Source organism: Lampetra planeri, chromosome 59, assembly GCF_965212315.1.
Source record: "Lampetra planeri chromosome 59, kcLamPlan1.2.h2, whole genome shotgun sequence".
Lineage (NCBI taxonomy): Eukaryota > Metazoa > Chordata > Hyperoartia > Petromyzontiformes > Petromyzontidae > Lampetra > Lampetra planeri.
The window spans coordinates 1,417,246-1,436,093 of record NC_136165.1 but is presented as its reverse complement, the minus strand read 5'-3'; the positions used below and the strand labels follow the sequence as shown (position 1 = coordinate 1,436,093).

General features: G+C 53.5%; 1 protein-coding gene across 1 annotated transcript in view; it reads right to left on the bottom strand.

The window, feature by feature from the left end:
* LOC144736153 (uncharacterized) overlaps window positions 1-18,848 on the bottom strand; it is a 114,661-nt gene that overhangs the window by 76,519 nt on the left and 19,294 nt on the right. Inside the window, exon 3 of the mRNA XM_078618739.1 lies at window positions 4,301-17,399. Within this exon, the coding sequence (XP_078474865.1) occupies window positions 4,301-17,399 (13,099 nt within the window). The remainder of the gene's footprint in view (window positions 1-4,300; window positions 17,400-18,848) is intronic.

The window sequence follows — 18,848 nt, the reverse complement described above, 5'->3', positions numbered from 1 at the left end:
GAGTTGTGGTTGGAGCAACAGTTGTTGGTGAACCAGATGTGCTTGAACCAGCTGTTGTGGTTTGGCCAGGCGTTGTAGTTGGTGCAGCAGTTGTGCTTGGAGCAACGGTTAATCGTAATGCAGTTGTTGTTGAACCTGCTGTGGTTCCTCCAGGAGCTGTAGTTGGTGCAACAGTTGTGGTTGGAGCAACAGTTGTTGGTGCTGCGGATGTGCTTGGACCTGCTGTTGTGGTTTGGCCAGGGGTTGTAGTTGGTTGGGGAGTCGTGGTTGGAGTAACAGTTGTTAGTGCACCAGTTGTGGTTGGAGCAACAGTTGTTGGTGCCGCAGATGTGCTTGGACCTGCTGTTGTGGTTTGGCCAGGAGTTGTAGTTGGTGGACGAGTCGTGGTTGGAGTAACAGTTGTTAGTGCGCCAGTTGTGGTTGGAGCAACAGTTGTTGGTGCCCCAGATGTGGTTGGAACAATAGTTGTTGGTGCCCCAGTTGTGCTTGGACCAGCTGTTGTGGTTTGGCCAGGAGTTGTAGTTGGTGGAGGAGTCGTGGTTGGAGAAACAGTTGTTAGTGCGCCAGTTGTGGTTGGAGCAACAGTTGTTGGTGCCCCAGATGTGGTTGGAACAATAGTTGTTGGTGCCCCAGTTGTGCTTGGACCAGCTGTTGTGGTTTGGCCAGGAGTTGTAGTTGGTGGAGGAGTCGTGGTTGGAGAAACAGTTGTTAGTGCGCCAGTCGTGGTTGGAGTAACAGTTGTTAGTGCACCAGTTGTGGTCGGAACAACATTTGTTGGTGCTGCAGATGTGCTTGGACCAGCTGTTGTGGTTTGGCCAGGACTTGTTGGTGGTGGAGTTGTGGTTGGAGCAACAGTTGTTGGTGCCGCAGATGTGCTTGGACCTGCTGTTGTGGTTTGGCCAGGAGTTGTAGTTGGTGGAGTTGTGGTTTGAGCAACAGTTGTTGGTGATCCAGTTGTGGTTATACCTGCTGTTGTGGTTAGGCCAGCGGTTGTACTTTGTGCAGCAGTTGTGCTTGGAGCAACCGTTGGTGGTAATGTAGTTGTCGTTGAACCTGCTGTTGTGGTTCCTGCAGGAGTTGTAGTTGGTGCAACGGTTGTGGTTGAAGGAACAGTTGTTGGTGCTGCAGTTGTGCTTGGACCAGCTGTTGTGGTTTGGCTGGGAGTTGTTGGTGGTGGAGTCGTGGTTGGACCAACAGTTGTTGGTGCCGCAGATGTGCTTGGACCAGCTGTTGTGGTTTGGCTAGCAGTTGTTGGTGGAGTTGTGGATGGAGCACCAGTTGTTGGTGGTCCAGTTGTGGTTATTCCTGCTGTTGTGGTTTGGCCAGGAGTTGTAGTAGGTGGAGGAGTCGTGGCTGGAGTAACAGATGTTAGTCCGCCAGTTGTGGTTGGAGCAACAGTTGTTGGTGCTGCAGATGTGCTTAGACCTGCTGTTGTGGTTTGGCCAGGAGTTGTAGTTGGTGGAGGAGTCGTGGCTGGAGCAACAGTTGTTGGTGAACCAGTTGTGGTTAGGCCCGCTGTTGTGGTTAGGCTTAGTGTTGTAGTTGGTGGAGGAGTCGTGGCTGGAGTAACAGTTGTTGGTGCTGCAGTTGTGGAGGGTACTGCGGTGGTTGTTACCGAACCTGTGGTTGGACCAGCAGTTGTTGATGCTGCAGTTGTTGGACTCGCTGTTGTGGTTAGGCCAGGAGTTGTAGTTGGCACAGCAGATGTAGTTGGAGCAACAGTCGTTGGTTGTGCAGTTGTGCTTGGATAAACAGCTGTAGTTGGTGCTGCAGTTGTGGAAAGTGCTGCAGTTGATGCAGCAGTTGTGGTTGTAGGAACAGTTGGTGATCCAGTTGTTGTTAGACCTGCTGTTGTGGTTAGGCCAGGAGTTGTTGGTGGAGGAGTCGTGGTTGGAGTAGCAGTTGTTAGTGCAGCAGTTGTGGTTGGAGCAACAGTTGTTGGTACCGCAGTTGCACTTGGAATAGCTGTTGTGGTTAGGGCAGCAGCTGTTGGTGTAGCAGTTGTGCTCAGGTAAACAGTTGTGGTTGGTGCTGCAGTTGTTGATGCAGCAGTTGTAGTTGGAGATATAGTTGTTACTGCAGTTGAGCTTGGAGAATTAGTTGTTGGAGCTGCAGTTGTCGTTGAAGCAACAGTTGTGGATGGTGCTAACGTTGTCACTACAGTTGATGGTGGAGCAATGGTTGTGGTTTGTGCCACTGTTGAAGTCAGTGCTGCAGGAGTGGTTGTTCCTACTGTTGTGATTTGTTCTGTAGTTGTGATTGGTGCTGCTGTTGTTGGTGCTGTGGATGAACTCGGTGATTGTGTTGTTTGTGGAGATGATGTGAATACTGCAGTTGTTTGTAGTGCAGTTGTTGATGGTGACGTTGTCACCAGTGATCCTGTGAAATCATTAAGATTTTTTGTGAATCATGCAATTAATGGGCATTTAGTTTTATTGCCAGTTTAATTGTGTATTTTCTCAAAATCTGTTTCATTCACATTTTAGTGTGATTTATAATTGCACATCTTTACTAGTTTTTTTGTCGCTAGATTTCAGCATGTTATCGCTAGATTCCAGCGTGTTATTTCTATAAAATATGTGGCTATTTACAATTGAATTCAGTGCCAGATTTGTGTTTCATTGCTTGGATTTTTTTCCCTGTAATCGTTGAATTTCCAAAAGTATTCGCTGTATTCAGCAATGAGGTGTATTGTTGCAATTATCAATCATTGGTCAGGTGTTTCACGCTTAATGTGCTGCCCATCACTTACCTGCTCAATAACATCACCTTTCGAAAGCCAAATCAATCACAAACATTATGATCCTTAAAATCAATGCTTTGGCAATAGTTAAGTCTTAATCGTCCATTAGAGGATTATTTGGGTTGCACATTAACCATACTAACATGAACATAACTTAATCTGCAACTCAGATTAAGTAGGCAAACTAAGACTTGGATATTGGCACACACCTGATGGTGCTGTCGCCACACCCCTAAGGTCAGCTCCGATCTTTATGGGCATGCGGAATTGTTGATTAGCTACCGCTCGCTTGGCAAAAGTCAGTGGACTCGATGCCATTGTTACCGCAAACATGCTTTCATAGAAAAACAGTCGCTCTAAACCAGTGATTCTAAACCAGTGGTTAACAACACAAGCAAACTAGTGGTTCGAAACCAGTGGTTCTAAATTAGTGTTTAACGACACAAAGTATTTGCAAGTAAAGCAATTGCTCTAAACCATTGGTTCTAAACCAGTGGTTCTCTAAACAAGGGCTCTAAACCAGTGGTATGCGTTAGACCAGTGGTTCTTAACCTGGGGTGCAAGCACACGCCTTGGGGATGCGAGAATCCCTTTCTGGTGGATGCGAGACATGCCAGACTTTTTTTCGAAGGCAAATCACCGAAACACAAATGAAACCTTTGCATGTATTAACCATCATTTTTAACCATTGAGAGACAAAGGGGTGCAAGGCTGCACTAAAGGTAAATAAGCAGGCCACAACATCAGACATCTTGACCCCCACGTTATATAAGTAAACACGACATATTTTCTCCATATGGTGGTCACCGAACACACTCCGGCTCAGATACATTTGAACTCTATCCCTGTGCCAGTAGAGTACTCACAAACTTCGTCATCATTTAATAAACTAAAAACTGTAGGTAAACAATTAATATGTTATTTATACCATGATTTGCATGTTGATATCCGTGTTTTTGTTTTATCTGGGCAATACCACCCTTCCCCTGGTGCCCTGTCCCCACGCCCCCCACTTACATTGCACCAGATCATTCAGAGTTAACGAACCAATGTTGTTCATTCGAAGTTCATGCAATGTTAACACACTTCAAATGCAAGTCAAAATATTTGGGTATTTTGCACCAGAAATGATTGTGCCTTTGCGATGCATGCATTCTTTGGACGATATAACCTATTTAGAGCAAATATAAACTATCGATTATTCTGAATTGAATATTGAAGATGGATACAATAAAATTTACACATGAGAACCAAACGGGGCATGTGGGATTATAAGTTACAATGAGATACCATGTTCTTTGGGTTATACAATTATTTCTTAGCCTCTATTTCAGAAAGCAAAAGTGGTGGGAGAATGGTATAATATGCTAGGTGGGTGGTGTGTGTATAACTTAATTGATATTGGACGAAGGTTTAGGGTGAATATTATCATCTGTAGAATACTGGAAATAAATGTAAATAGCTGTACATTTACAAATGTCCTTCACAGTGTAGGGTTTACAATTATTAAACACTCTGCAAGCATAAAGTTGACGCGAAAGTTAAAAAAAAACTTACCCGGTGTTGTGGATGGAGCTTGAGTTGTGGTCTGTGCACCAGTTGTGGATGTGGCTGGGGTTGTTGCTGCTGGAGTTGTGGTTGCAGCTGGGGTTGTTGCTGCTGGAGTTGTGGTTGTTGCTGGAGTTGTTGCTGCTGGGGTTGGGGTTGGTGCTGGAGTTGTGGTTGCTGCTGGGGTTGTGGTTGCTGCTGGAGTTGTGGTTGCTGCTGGAGTTGTGGTTGCAGCTGGAGTTGTGGTTGGTGCTGGAGTTGTGGTTGCTGCTGGAGTTGAGGTTGGTGCTGGAGTTGTGGTTGCAGATGGCGTTGTGGTTGCTGCTGGAGTTGTGGTTGGTGCTGGAGTTGTGGTTGCTACTGGAGTTGTGGTTGGTGCTGGAGTTGTGGTTGCTGCTGGAGTTGTGGTTGCTGATGGGGTTGTGGTTGGTGCAGGAGTTGTGGTTGCTGCTGGAGTTGTGGTTGGTGCTGGAGTTGTGGTTACTGCTGGAGTTGTGGTTGCTGCTGGAGTTGTGGTTGCAGCTGGAGTTGTGGTTGGTGCTGGAGTTATGGTTGCTGCTGGAGTTGTGGTTGGTGCTGGAGTTGTGGTTGCTACTGGAGTTGTGGTTGGTGCTGGAGTTGTGGTTGCTGCTGGAGTTGTGGTTGCTGATGGGGTTGTGGTTGGTGCAGGAGTTGTGGTTGCTACAGGAGTTGTGGTTGGTGCTGGAGTTGTGGTTGCTGCTGGAGTTGTGGTTGGTGCTGGAGTTGTGGTTGGTGCTGGAGTTGTGGATGCAGATGGAGTTGTGGTTGGTGATGGAGTTGTGGTTGGTGCAGGAGTTGTGGTTGGTGCTGGAGTTGTGGTTGCTGATGGGGTTGTGGTTGGTGCTGGAGTTGTGGTTGCTGATGGGGTTGTGGTTGGTGATGGAGTTGTGGTTGCTGCTGGAGTTGTGGTTGGTGCAGGAGTTGTGGTTGCAGCTGGAGTTGTGGTTGCTGATGGGGTTGTGGTTGGTGCAGGAGTTGTGGTTGCTGCAGGAGTTGTGGTTGCAGCTGGAGTTGTGGTTGCAGCTGGAGTTGTGGTTGCTGCTGGAGTTGTGGTTGCAGCTGGAGTTGTGGTTAGGGCTGGAGTTGTGGTTGGTGCAGGAGTTGTGGTTGATGATGGAGTTGTGGTTGGTGCAGGAGTTGTGGTTGGTGCTTGAGTTGTGGTTGGTGCTGGAGTTGTGGTTGGTGCTGGAGTTGTGGTTGCAGCTGGAGTTGTGGTTGGTGTTGGGGTTGTGGTTGCTGATGAGGTTGTGGTTGGTGCTGGAGTTGTGGTTGGTGCTGGAGTTGTGGTTGCTGCTGGAGTTGTGGTTGCTGCTGGGGTTGTGGTTGGTGCTGGAGTTGTGGTTGGTGCTGGAGTTGTGGTTGCTGCTGGGGTTGTGGTTGCTGCTGGAGTTGTGGTTGGTACAAGAGTTGTTGCTGCTGGGGTTGTGGTTGCTGCTGGAGTTGTGGTTGCTGCTGGAGTTGTGGTTGGTGCAAGAGTTGTTGCTGCTGGAGTTGTGGTTGCTGCTGGAGTTGTGGTTGGTGCTTGAGTTGTGGTTGGTGCTGGAGTTGTGGTTGGTGCTAGAGTTGTGGTTGCTGCTGGAGTTGTGGTTGCTGCTGGAGTTGTGGTTGCTGCTGGGGTTGGTGCTGGGGTTGTGGTTACTGCTGGAGTTGTGGTTGCAGCTGGGGTTGTGGTTGGTGCTAGAGTTGTGGTTGGTGCTGGAGTTGTGGTTGGTGCTAGAGTTGTGGTTGGTGCTGGAGTTGTGGTTGCTGCTGGAGTTGTGGTTGCTGCTGGAGTTGTGGTTGCTGCTGGAGATGTGGTTGCTGCAAGAGTTGTGGTTGCTGCTGGGGTTGTGGTTGCTGCTGCAGTTGTGGTTGCTGCTGGAGTTGTGGTTGCTGCTGGAGTTGTTGTTGCTGCCGGAGTTGTGGTTGGTGCTGGAGTTGTGGTTGCTGCTTGAGTTGTGGTTGGTGCTGGAGTTGTGGTTGCTGCTGGGGTTGTGGTTGCTGCTGGAGTTGTGGTTGGTGCTGGAGTTGTAGTTGCTGCTGGAGTTGTGGTTGGTGCTGGAGTTGTGGTTGCTGCTGGAGTTGTGGTTGGTGGTAGAGTTGTTGTTGCTGCTGGAGTTGTGGTTGCTGCTGGAGTTGTAGTTGCTGCTGGAGTTGTGGTTGGTGCTTGAGTTGTGGTTGCACCTGGAGTTGTGGTTGGTGCTGGAGTTGTGGTTGGTGCTGGGGTTGTGGTTGGTGCTGGAGTTGTGGTTGCTGCTGGGGTTGTGGTTGGTGCTAGAGTTGTGGTTGGTGCTGGAGTTGTGGTTGCAGCTGGAGTTGTGGTTGCAGCTTGAGTTGTGGTTGCTGCTGGAGTTGTGGTTGCTACTGGAGTTGTGGTTAGTGCTGGAGTTGTGGTTGCTGCTGGAGTTGTGGTTGCTGCTGGAGTTGTGGTTGCTGCTGGAGTTGTGGTTGGTGCTGGAGTTGTGGTTGCTGCTGGAGTTGTGGTTGGTGCTTGAGTTGTGGTTGGTGCTGGGGTTGTGGTTGCAGCTGGAGTTGTGGTTGGTGCTGGAGTTGTTGTTGCTGCTGGAGTTGTGGTTGCTGCTGGGGTTGTGGTTGCTGCTGGGGTTGTGGTTGCTGCTGGAGTTGTGGTTGGTGCTGGAGTTGTGGTTGCTGCTGGAGTTGTGGTTGCTGCTGGAGTTGTGGTTGCTGCTGGAGTTGTGGTTGCTGCTGGAGTTGTGGTTGGTGCTGGAGTTGTAGTTGCTGCTGGAGTTGTGGTTGGTGCTGGAGTTGTGGTTGCTGCTGGAGTTGTGGTTGCAGCTGGAGTTGTGGTTGGTGCTGGAGTTGTAGTTGGTGCTTGAGTTGTGGTTGCTGCTGGAGTTGTGGTTGGTGCTGGAGTTGTTGTTGCTGCTGGAGTTGTGGTTGCTGCTGGGGTTGTGGTTGCTGCTGGGGTTGTGGTTGGTGCTGGAGTTGTGGTTGCTGCTGGAGTTGTGGTTGGTGCTGGAGTTGTGGTTGCTGCTGGAGTTGTGGTTGCTGCTGGGGTTGTGGTTGCTGCTGGAGTTGTGGTTGCTGCTGGAGTTGTGGTTGGTGCTGGAGTTGTAGTTGCTGCTGGAGTTGTGGTTGCTGCTGGGGTTGTGGTTGGTGCTGGAGTTGTGGTTGCTGCTGGAGTTGTGGTTGGTGCTGGAGTTGTGGTTGCTGCTGGAGTTGTGGTTGGTGCTGGAGTTGTTGTTGCTGCTGGAGTTGTGGTTGGTGCTGGAGTTGTGGTTGCTGCTGGAGTTGTGGTTGCTGCTGGAGTTGTGGTTGCTGCTGGGGTTGTGGTTGCTGCTGGAGTTGTAGTTGGTGCTTGAGTTGTGGTTGCTGCTGGAGTTGTGGTTGGTGCTGGAGTTGTTGTTGCTGCTGGAGATGTAGTTGGTGCTTGAGTTGTGGTTGCTGCTGGAGTTGTGGTTGGTGCTGGAGTTGTTGTTGCTGCTGGAGTTGTGGTTGCTGCTGGGGTTGTGGTTGCTGCTGGGGTTGTGGTTGCTGCTGGAGTTGTGGTTGGTGCTGGAGTTGTGGTTGCTGCTGGAGTTGTGGTTGCTGCTGGAGTTGTGGTTGCTGCTGGAGTTGTGGTTGCTGCTGGAGTTGTGGTTGGTGCTGGAGTTGTAGTTGCTGCTGGAGTTGTGGTTGGTCCTGGAGTTGTGGTTGCTGCTGGAGTTGTGGTTGCAGCTGGAGTTGTGGTTGGTGCTGGAGTTGTAGTTGGTGCTTGAGTTGTGGTTGCTGCTGGAGTTGTGGTTGGTGCTGGAGTTGTGGTTGGTGCTGGAGTTGTAGTTGCTGCTGGAGTTGTGGTTGGTCCTGGAGTTGTGGTTGCTGCTGGAGTTGTGGTTGCAGCTGGAGTTGTGGTTGGTGCTGGAGTTGTAGTTGGTGCTTGAGTTGTGGTTGCTGCTGGAGTTGTGGTTGGTGCTGGAGTTGTTGTTGCTGCTGGAGTTGTGGTTGCTGCTGGGGTTGTGGTTGCTGCTGGGGTTGTGGTTGGTGCTGGAGTTGTGGTTGCTGCTGGAGTTGTGGTTGGTGCTGGAGTTGTGGTTTCTGCTGGAGTTGTGGTTGCTGCTGGGGTTGTGGTTGCTGCTGGAGTTGTGGTTGCTGCTGGAGTTGTGGTTGGTGCTGGAGTTGTAGTTGCTGCTGGAGTTGTGGTTGCTGCTAGGGTTGTGGTTGGTGCTGGAGTTGTGGTTGCTGCTGAAGTTGTGGTTGGTGCTGGGGTTGTGGTTGGTGCTGGAGTTGTGGTTGGTGCTGGAGTTGTGGTTGCTGCTGGAGTTGTGGTTGCTGCTGGAGTTGTGGTTGCTGCTGGAGTTGTGGTTGGTGCTGGAGTTGTGGTTGCTGATGGAGTTGTGGTTGGTGCTGGAGTTGTGGTTGCTGCTGGAGTTGTGGTTGCTGCTGGAGTTGTGGTTGCTGCTGGGGTTGTGGTTGCTGCTGGAGTTGTAGTTGGTGCTTGAGTTGTGGTTGCTGCTGGAGTTGTGGTTGGTGCTGGAGTTGTTGCTGCTGGAGTTGTGGTTGCTGCTGGGGTTGTGGTTGCTGCTGGGGTTGTCGTTGGTGCTGGAGTTGTGGTTGCTGCTGGAGTTGTGGTTGGTGCTGGAGTTGTGGTTGGTGCTTGAGTTGTGGTTGGTGCTTGAGTTGTGGTTGCTGCTGGGGTTGTGGTTGCTGCTGGAGTTGTGGTTGGTGCTGGGGTTGTGGTTGGTGCTTGAGTTGTGGTTGGTGCTGGGGTTGTGGTTGGTGCAGGAGTGGTGGTTGGTGCTGGAGTTGTGGTTGCTGCTGGGGTTGTGGTTGCTGCTGGAGTTGTGGTTGCTGCTGGGGTTGTGGTTGGTGCTGGAGTTGTGGTTGCTGCTGGAGTTGTGGTTGCTGCTGGAGTTGTGGTTGGTGCTGGAGTTGTTGTTGCTGCTGGAGTTGTGGTTGCTGCTGGAGTTGTGGTTGCAGCTGGAGTTGTGGTTGGTTCTTGAGTTGTGGTTGCTGCTGGGGTTGTGGTTGCTGCTGGAGTTGTGGTTGGTGCTGGGGTTGTGGTTGGTGCTGGAGTTGTGGTTGGCGCTGGAGTTGTGGTTGCTGCTGGAGTTGTGGTTGCTGCTGGAGTTGTGGTTGGTGCTGGGGTTGTGGTTGCTGCTGGGGTTGTGGTTGCTGCTGGAGTTGTGATTGCTGCTGGAGTTGTGGTTGGTGCTGGAGTTGTAGTTGCAGCTGGAGTTGTGGTTGGTGCTTGAGTTGTGGTTGCTGCTGGGGTTGTGGTTGCTGCTGTAGTTGTGGTTGGTGCTGGGGTTGTGGTTGGTGCTGGAGTTGTGGTTGGTGCTGGAGTTGTGGTTGCTGCTGGAGTTGTGGTTGCTGCTGGAGTTGTGGTTGGTGCTGGGGTTGTGGTTGCTGCTGGAGTTGTGGTTGGTGCTGGAGTTGTGGTTGGTGCTGGAGTTGTGGTTGGTGCTGGGGTTGTGGTTGCTGCTGGAGTTGTGGTTGCTGCTGGAGTTGTGGTTGGTGCTGGAGTTGTGGTTGGTGCTGTAGTTGTGGTTGCTGCTGGAGTTGTGGTTGGTGCTGGAGTTGAGGTTGGTGCTGGAGTTGTGGTTGCTGCTGGGGTTGTGGTTGGTGCTGGAGTTGTGGTTGCTGCTGGGGTTGTGGTTGCTGCTGGAGTTGTGGTTGCTGCTGGAGTTGTGGTTGGTGCTGGAGTTGTAGTTGCTGCTGGAGTTGTGGTTGCTGCTGGAGTTGTGGTTGCTGCTGGAGTTGTGGTTGGTGCTGGAGTTGTTGTTGCTGCTGGAGTTGTGGTTGCTGCTGGAGTTGTGGTTGCAGCTGGAGTTGTGGTTGGTGCTTGAGTTGTGGTTGCTGCTGGGGTTGTGGTTGCTGCTGGAGTTGTGGTTGGTGCTGAGGTTGTGGTTGGTGCTGGAGTTGTGGTTGGTGCTGGAGTTGTGGTTGCTGCTGGAGTTGTGGTTGCTGCTGGAGTTGTGGTTGGTGCTGGGGTTGTGGTTGCTGCTGGAGTTGTGGTTGGTGCTGGAGTTGTGGTTGGTGCTGGAGTTGTGGTTGGTGCTGGGGTTGTGGTTGGTGCTGGAGTTGTGGTTGGTGCTGGAGTTGTGGTTGCTGCTGGAGTTGTGGTTGCAGCTGGAGTTGTGGTTGGTGCTGGAGTTGTGGTTGATGCTGGGGTTGTGGTTGGTGCTGGGGTTGTGATTGCTGCTGGAGTTGTGGTTGGTGCTGGAGTTGTAGTTGCAGCTGGAGTTGTGGTTGGTGCTTGAGTTGTGGTTGCTGCTGGGGTTGTGGTTGCTGCTGGAGTTGTGGTTGGTGCTGGGGTTGTGGTTGGTGCTGGAGTTGTGGTTGGTGCTGGAGTTGTGGTTGGTGCTGGAGTTGTGGTTGGTGCTGGAGTTGTGGTTGGTGCTGGGGTTGTGGTTGGTGCTGGAGTTGTGGTTGGTGCTGGAGTTGTGGTTGCTGCTTGAGTTGTGGTTGCAGCTGGAGTTGTGGTTGGTGCTGGAGTTGTGGTTGATGCTGGGGTTGTGGTTGGTGCTGGGGTTGTGGTTGCTGCTGGGGTTGTGGTTGGTGCTGGAGTTGTGGTTGGTGCTGGGGTTGTAGTTGCAGCTGGAGTTGTGGTTGGTGCTTGAGTTGTGGTTGCTGCTGGAGTTGTGGTTGGTGCTGGAGTTGTGGTTGGTGCTGGGATTGTGGTTGCTGCTGGAGTTGTGGTTGCTGCTGGGGTTGTGGTTGGTGCTGGAGTTGTGGTTGGTGCTGGGGTTGTGGTTGGTGCTGGAGTTGTGGTTGGTGCTGGGGTTGTGGTTGGTGCTGGAGTTGTGGTTGCTGCTGGAGTTGTGGTTGGTGCTGGAGTTGTGGTTGGTGCTGGGGTTGTGGTTGCTGCTGGAGTTGTGGTTGGTGCTGGAGTTGTAGTTGGTGCTGGGGTTGTGGTTGCAGCTGGAGTTGTGGTTGGTGCTGGAGTTGTGGTTGGTGCTGGGGTTGTGGTTGGAGCTGGGGTTGTGGTTGCTGCTGGGGTTGTGGTTGGTGCTGGAGTTGTGGTTGCTGCTGGAGTTGTGGTTGGTGCTTGAGTTGTGGTTGCTGCTGGAGTTGTGGTTGCTGCTGGGGTTGTGGTTGCTGCTGGGGTTGTGGTTGGCGCTGGAGTTGTGGTTGGTGCTGGAGTTGTGGTTGCTGCTGGAGTTGTGGTTGCTGCTGGAGTTGTGGTTGGTGCTGGGGTTGTGGTTGCTGCTGGAGTTGTGGTTGGTGCTGGAGTTGTGGTTGGTGCTGGGGTTGTGGTTGGTGCAGGAGTTGTGGTTGGTGCTGGAGTTGTGGTTGCTGCTGGAGTTGTGGTTGCAGCTGGAGTTGTGGTTGGTGCTGGAGTTGTGGTTGGTGCTGGGGTTGTGGTTGGAGCTGGGGTTGTGGTTGCTGCTGGGGTTGTAGTTGGTGCTGGGGTTGTGGTTGCTGCTGGAGTTGTGGTTGGTGCTTGAGTTGTGGTTGCTGCTGGAGTTGTGGTTGCTGCTGGGGTTGTGGTTGGCGCTGGAGTTGTGGTTGGTGCTGGAGTTGTGGTTGCTGCTGGAGTTGTGGTTGCTGCTGGAGTTGTGGTTGGTGCTGGGGTTGTGGTTGCTGCTGGAGTTGTGGTTGGTGCTAGAGTTGTGGTTGGTGCTGGGGTTGTGGTTGGTGCTGGAGTTGTGGTTGTTGCTGGAGTTGTGGTTGCTGCTGGAGTTGTGGTTGCAGCTGGAGTTGTGGTTGGTGCTGGAGTTGTGGTTGGTGCTGGGGTTGTGGTTGGAGCTGGGGTTGTGGTTGCTGCTGGGGTTGTAGTTGGTGCTGGGGTTGTGGTTGCTGCTGGAGTTGTGGTTGGTGCTGGAGTTGTGGTTGGTGCTTGAGTTGTGGTTGGTGCTGGGGTTGTGGTTACTGCTGGAGTTGTGGTTGGTGCTTGAGTTGTGGTTGGTGCTGGGGTTGTGGTTGCTGCTGGAGTTGTGGTTGGTGCTGGAGTTGTGGTTGCTGCTGGAGTTGTGGTTGGTGCTGGAGTTGTGGTTGCTGCTGGGGTTGTTGTTGCTGCTGGAGTTGTGGTTGCAGCTGGAGTTGTGGTTGCTGTTGGGGTTGTGGTTGGTGCTGAAGTTGTGGTTGCAGCTGGAGTTGTGGTCGGTGCTTGAGTTGTGGTTGCTGCTGGAGTTGTGGTTGCTGCTGGGGTTGTGGTTGGTGCTGGAGTTGTGGTTGCTGCTGGGGTTGTGGTTGCTGCTGGGGTTGTGGTTGCTGCTGGGGTTGTGGTAGGTGCTGGAGTTGTGGTTGCTGCTGGAGTTGTGGTTGGTGCTTGAGTTGTGGTTGCTGCTGGAGTTGTGGTTGCTGCTGGGGTTGTGGTTGCTGCTGGGGTTGTGGTTGGCGCTGGAGTTGTGGTTGGTGCTGGAGTTGTGGTTGCTGCTGGAGTTGTGGTTGCTGCTGGAGTTGTGGTTGGTGCTGGGGTTGTGGTTGCTGCTGGAGTTGTGGTTGGTGCTGGAGTTGTGGTTGGTGCTGGGGTTGTGGTTGGTGCTGGAGTTGTGGTTGGTGCTGGAGTTGTGGTTGGTGCTGGGGTTGTGGTTGGTGCTGGAGTTGTGGTTGGTGCTGGAGTTGTGGTTGCTGCTGGAGTTGTGGTTGCAGCTGGAGTTGTGGTTGGTGCTGGAGTTGTGGTTGATGCTGGGGTTGTGGTTGGTGCTGGGGTTGTGGTTGCTGCTGGGGTTGTGGTTGGTGCTGGAGTTGTGGTTGGTGCTGGGGTTGTAGTTGCAGCTGGAGTTGTGGTTGGTGCTTGAGTTGTGGTTGCTGCTGGGGTTGTGGTTGCTGCTGAAGTTGTGGTTGGTGCTGGAGTTGTGGTTGGTGCTGGGGTTGTGGTTGCTGCTGGAGTTGTGGTTGCTGCTGGGGTTGTGGTTGGTGCTGGAGTTGTGGTTGGTGCTGGGGTTGTGGTTGCTGCTGGAGTTGTGGTTGGTGCTGGAGTTGTGGTTGGTGCTGGGGTTGTGGTTGCTGCTGGAGTTGTGGTTGGTGCTGGAGTTGTAGTTGGTGCTGGGGTTGTGGTTGCTGCTGGAGTTGTGGTTGCAGCTGTAGTTGTGGTTGGTGCTGGAGTTGTGGTTGGTGCTGGGGTTGTGGTTGGAGCTGGGGTTGTGGTTGCTGCTGGGGTTGTGGTTGGTGCTGGAGTTGTGGTTGCTGCTGGAGTTGTGGTTGCTGCTGGGGTTGTGGTTGCTGCTGGGGTTGTGGTTGGCGCTGGAGTTGTGGTTGCTGCTGGAGTTGTGGTTGCTGCTGGAGTTGTGGTTGGTGCTGGGGTTGTGGTTGCTGCTGGAGTTGTGGTTGGTGCTTGAGTTGTGGTTGGTGCTGGGGTTGTGGTTGGTGCCAGAGTTGTGGTTGGTGCTGGAGTTGTGGTTGCTGCTGGAGTTGTGGTTGCAGCTGGAGTTGTGGTTGGTGCTGGAGTTGTGGTTGGTGCTGGGGTTGTGGTTGGAGCTGGGGTTGTGGTTGCTGCTGGGGTTGTAGTTGGTGCTGGGGTTGTGGTTGCTGCTGGAGATGTGGTTGGTGCTTGAGTTGTGGTTGCTGCTGGAGTTGTGGTTGCTGCTGGGGTTGTGGTTGCTGCTGGGGTTGTGGTTGGCGCTGGAGTTGTGGTTGGTGCTGGAGTTGTGGTTGCTGCTGGAGTTGTGGTTGCTGCTGGAGTTGTGGTTGGTGCTGGGGTTGTGGTTGCTGCTGGAGTTGTGGTTGGTGCTGGAGTTGTGGTTGGTGCTGGGGTTGTGGTTGCTGCCGGAGTTGTGGTTGGTGCTGGAGTTGTGGTTGCTGCTGGAGTTGTGGTTGCAGCTGGAGTTGTGGTTGGTGCTGGAGTTGTGGTTGGTGCTGGGGTTGTGGTTGGAGCTGGGGTTGTGGTTGCTGCTGGGGTTGTAGTTGGTGCTGGGGTTGTGGTTGCTGCTGGAGTTGTGGTTGGTGCTGGAGTTATGGTTGGTGCTTGAGTTGTGGTTGGTGCTGGGGTTGTGGTTGCTGCTGGAGTTGTGGTTGGTGCTTGAGTTGTGGTTGGTGCTGGAGTTGTGGTTGCTGCTGGAGTTGTGGTTGGTGCTGGAGTTGTGGTTGCTGCTGGGGTTGTGGTTGCTGCTGGAGTTGTGGTTGCAGCTGGAGTTGTGGTTGCTGTTGGGGTTGTGGTTGGTGCTGAAGTTGTGGATGCAGCTGGAGTTGTGGTCGGTGCTTGAGTTGTGGTTGCTGCTGGAGTTGTGGTTGCTGCTGGGGTTGTGGTTGGTGCTGGAGTTGTGGTTGCTGCTGGGGTTGTGGTTGCTGCTGGGGTTGTGGTTGCTGCTGGGGTTGTGGTTGGTGCTGGAGTTGTGGTTGCTGCTGGAATTGTGGTTGGTGCTTGAGTTGTGGTTGCTGCTGGAGTTGTGGTTGCTGCTGGGGTTGTGGTTGCTGCTGGGGTTGTGGTTGGCGCTGGAGTTGTGGTTGGTGCTGGAGTTGTGGTTGCTGCTGGAGTTGTGGTTGCTGCTGGAGTTGTGGTTGGTGCTGGGGTTGTGGTTGCTGCTGGAGTTGTGGTTGGTGCTGGAGTTGTGGTTGGTGCTGGGGTTGTGGTTGGTGCTGGAGTTGTGGTTGGTGCTGAAGTTGTGGTAGGTGCTGGAGTTGTGGTTGCAGCTGGAGTTGTGGTTGGTGCTGGAGTTGTGGTTGGTGCTGGAGTTGTGGTTGGTGCTGGGGTTGTGGTTGGTGCTGGGGTTGTGGTTGGTGCTGGGGTTGTGGTTGCTGCTGGGGTTGTGGTTGGTGCTGGAGTTGTGGTTGGTGCTGGGGTTGTGGTTGGTGCTGGAGTTGTGGTTGCTGCTGGGGTTGTGGTTGCTGCTGGAGTTGTGGTTGGTGCTGGGGTTGTGGTTGGTGCTGGGGTTGTGGTTGCTGCTGGGGTTGTGGTTGGTGCTGGAGTTGTGGTTGGTGCTGGAGTTGTGGTTGCTGCTGGGGTTGTGGTTGCTGCTGGAGTTGTGGTTGCAGCTGGAGTTGTGGTTGGTGCTGGAGTTGTGGTTGGTGCTGGGGTTGTGGTTGGTGCTGGGGTTGTGGTTGCTGCTGGGGTTGTGGTTGGTGCTGGAGTTGTGGTTGGTGCTGGGGTTGTGGTTGGTGCTGGAGTTGTGGTTAGGGCTGGAGTTGTGGTTGCTGCCGGGGTTGTGGTTGGTGCTGGAGTTGTGGTTGGTGCTGGAGTTGTGGTTGCTGCTGGAGTTGTGGTTGCTGCTGGAGTTGTGGTTGCTGCTGGGGTTGTGGTTAGTGCTGGAGTTGTGGTTGGTGCTGGGGTTGTGGTTGCTGCTGGAGTTGTGGTTGGTGCTGGAGTTGTGGTTGGTGCTGGGGTTGTGGTTGCTGCTGGAGTTGTGGTTGGTGCTGGAGTTGTGGTTGGTGCTTGAGTTGTGGTTGGTGCTGGGGTTGTGGTTGCTGCTGGAGTTGTGGTTGGTGCTGGAGTTGTGGTTCCTGCTGGAGTTGTGGTTGGTGCTGGAGTTGTGGTTGCAGCTGGAGTTGTGGTTGCTGCTGGAGTTGTGGTTCCTGCTGGAGTTGTGGTTGGTGCTGGAGTTGTGGTTGCAGCTGGAGTTGTGGTTGCTGCTGGAGTTGTGGTTGCAGCTGGAGTTGTGGTTGCTGCTGGGGTTGTGGTTGCTGCTGGGGTTGTGGTTGGTGCTGGAGTTGTGGTTGCAGCTGGAGTTGTGGTTGCTGCTGGAGTTGTGGTTGGTGCTGGAGTTGTGGTTGGTGCTTGAGTTGTGGTTGGTGCTGGGGTTGTGGTTGCTGCTGGAGTTGTGGTTGGTGCTGGAGTTGTGGTTCCTGCTGGAGTTGTGGTTGGTGCTGGAGTTGTGGTTGCAGCTGGAGTTGTGGTTGCTGCTGGAGTTGTGGTTGCAGCTGGAGTTGTGGTTGCTGCTGGGGTTGTGGTTGCTGCTGGGGTTGTGGTTGGTGCTGGGGTTGTGGTTGCTGCTGGAGTTGTGGTTGGTGCTGGAGTTGTGGTTGGTGCTGGGGTTGTGGTTGCTGCTGGAGTTGTGGTTGGTGCTGGAGTTGTGGTTGGTGCTTGAGTTGTGGTTGGTGCTGGGGTTGTGGTTGCTGCTGGAGTTGTGGTTGGTGCTGGAGTTGTGGTTCCTGCTGGAGTTGTGGTTGGTGCTGGAGTTGTGGTTGCAGCTGGAGTTGTGGTTGCTGCTGGAGTTGTGGTTGCAGCTGGAGTTGTGGTTGCTGCTGGGGTTGTGGTTGCTGCTGGGGTTGTGGTTGGTGCTGGAGTTGTGGTTGCAGCTGGAGTTGTGGTTGCTGCTGGAGTTGTGGTTGCAGCTGGAGTTGTGGTTGCTGTTGGGGTTGTGGTTGGTGCTGGAGTTGTGGTTGCTGTTGGGGTTGTGGTTGGTGCTGGAGTTGTGGTTGCAGCTGGAGTTGTGGTCGGTGCTTGAGTTGTGGTTGCTGCTGGAGTTGTGGTTGCTGTAGGGGTTGTGGTTGGTGCTGGAGTTGTGGTTGCTGCTGGGGTTGTGGTTGCTGCTGGAGTTGTGGTTGGTGCTTGAGTTGTGGTTGCTGCTGGAGTTGTGGTTGCTGCTGGGGTTGTGGTTGCTGCTGGGGTTGTGGTTGGCGCTGGAGTTGTGGTTGCAGCTGGAGTTGTGGTTGGTGCTTGAGTTGTGGTTGCTGCTGGAGTTGTGGTTGCTGCTGGGGTTGTGGTTGGTGCTGGAGTTGTGGTTGCTGCTGGGGTAGTGGTTGCTGCTGGAGTTGTGGTTGGTGCTTGAGTTGTGGTTGCTGCTGGAGTTGTGGTTGCTGCTGGGGTTGTGGTTGCTGCTGGGGTTGTAGTTGGCGCTTGAGTTGTGGTTGGTGCTGGAGTTGTGGTTGCTGCTGGAGTTGTGGTTGCTGCTGGAGTTGTGGTTGCTGCTGGGGTTGTGGTTGGTGCTGGAGTTGTGGTTACTGCTGGAGTTGTGGTTGCAGCTGGAGTTGTGGTTGGTGCTGGAGTTGTGGTTGGTGCTGGAGTTGTGGTTGCTGCTGGAGTTGTGGTTGCTGCAGGAGTTGTGGTTGGTGCTGGAGTTGTGGTTGGTGCTGGAGTTGTGGTTGCTGCTGGAGTTGTGGTTGCTGCTGGGGTTGTGGTTGGTGCTGGAGTTGTGGTTGGTGCTTGAGTTGTGGTTGGTGCTGGAGTTGTGGTTGGTGCTGGAGTTGTGGTTGGTGCTGGAGTTGTGGTTGGTGCTGGAGTTGTAGTTGCTGCTGGAGTTGTGGTTACTGCTGGGGTTGTGGTTGGTGCTGGAGTTGTGGTTGGTGCCTTAGTTGTGGTTGGTGCTGGGGTTGTGGTTGGTGCTGGGGTTGTGGTTGCTGCTGGAGTTGTGGTTGGTGCTGGGGTTGTGGTTGGTGCTTGAGTTGTGGTTGGTGCTGGGGTTGTGGTTGGTGCTGGAGTTGTGGTTGGTGCTGGGGTTGTGGTTGGTGCTGGGGTTGTGGTTGGTGCTTGAGTTGTGGTTGGTGCTGGGGTTGTGGTTGCTGCTGGGGTTGTGGTTGCTGCTGGAGTTGTGGTTGCTGCTTGGGTTGTGGTTGCTGCTGGGGTTGTGGTTGCTGCTGGAGTTGTGGTTGCTGTTGGGGTTGTGGTTGCTGCTGGGGTTGTGGTTGGCGCTGGAGTTGTGGTTGCTGCTGGTGTTGTGGTTGCTGCTGGAGTTGTGGTTGCTGCTGGAGTTGTGGTTGCTGCTGGTGTTGTGGTTGGTGCTGGGGTTGTGGTTGCAGCTGGAGTTGTGGTTGGTGCTGGAGTTGTGGTTACTGCTGGAGTTGTGGTTGCAGCTGGAGTTGTGGTTGGTGCTGGAGTTGTGGTTGGTGCTGGAGTTGTGGTTGCTGCTGGAGTTGTGGTTGCTGCAGGAGTTGTGGTTGGTGCTGGGGTTGTGGTTGCAGCTGGAGTTGTGGTTGGTGCTGGAGTTGTGGTTGGTGCTTGAGTTGTGGTTGGTGCTTGAGTTGTGGTTGCTGCTGGAGTTGTGGTTGCTGCTGGAGTTGTGGTTGGTGCTTGAGTTGTGGTTGGTGCTTGAGTTGTGGTTGGTGCTGGGGTTGTGGTTGCTGCTGGGGTTGTGGTTGCTGCTGGAGTTGTGGTTGGTGCTGGGGTTGTGGTTGATGCTTGAGTTGTGGTTGGTGCTGGGGTTGTGGTTGGTGCAGGAGTGGTGGTTGCTGCTGGAGTTGTGGTTGCTGCTGGGGTTGTGGTTGGTGCAGGAGTTGTGGTTGCTGCTGGAGTTGTGGTTGGTGCTGGAGTTGTGGTTGCTGCTGGAGTTGTGGTTGCTACTGGAGTTGTGGTTGGTGCTGGAGTTGTGGTTGCTGCTGGAGTTGTGGTTGCCGCTGGAGTTGTAGTTGCTGCTGGAGTTGTGGTTGGTGCTGGAGTTGTGGTTGCTGCTGGAGTTGTGGTTGGTGCTTGAGTTGTGGTTGGTGCTGGGGTTGTGGTTGCAGCTGGAGTTGTGGTTGCTGCTGGAGTTGTGGTTGGTGCTGGGGTTGTGGTTGCTGCTGGAGTTGTGGTTGCTGCTGGGGTTGTGGTTGGTGCTGGGGTTGTGGTTGGTGCTTGAGTTGTGGTTGGTGCTGGAGTTGTGGTTGCTGCTGGGGTTGTGGTTGGTGCTGGGGTTGTGGTTGCAGCTGGAGTTGTGGTTGGTGCTGGGGTTGTGGTTGGTGCAGGAGTTGTGGTTGCTGCTGGAGTTGTGGTTGGTGCTGGAGTTGTGGTTGCTGCTGGAGTTGTGGTTGCTGCTGGAGTTGT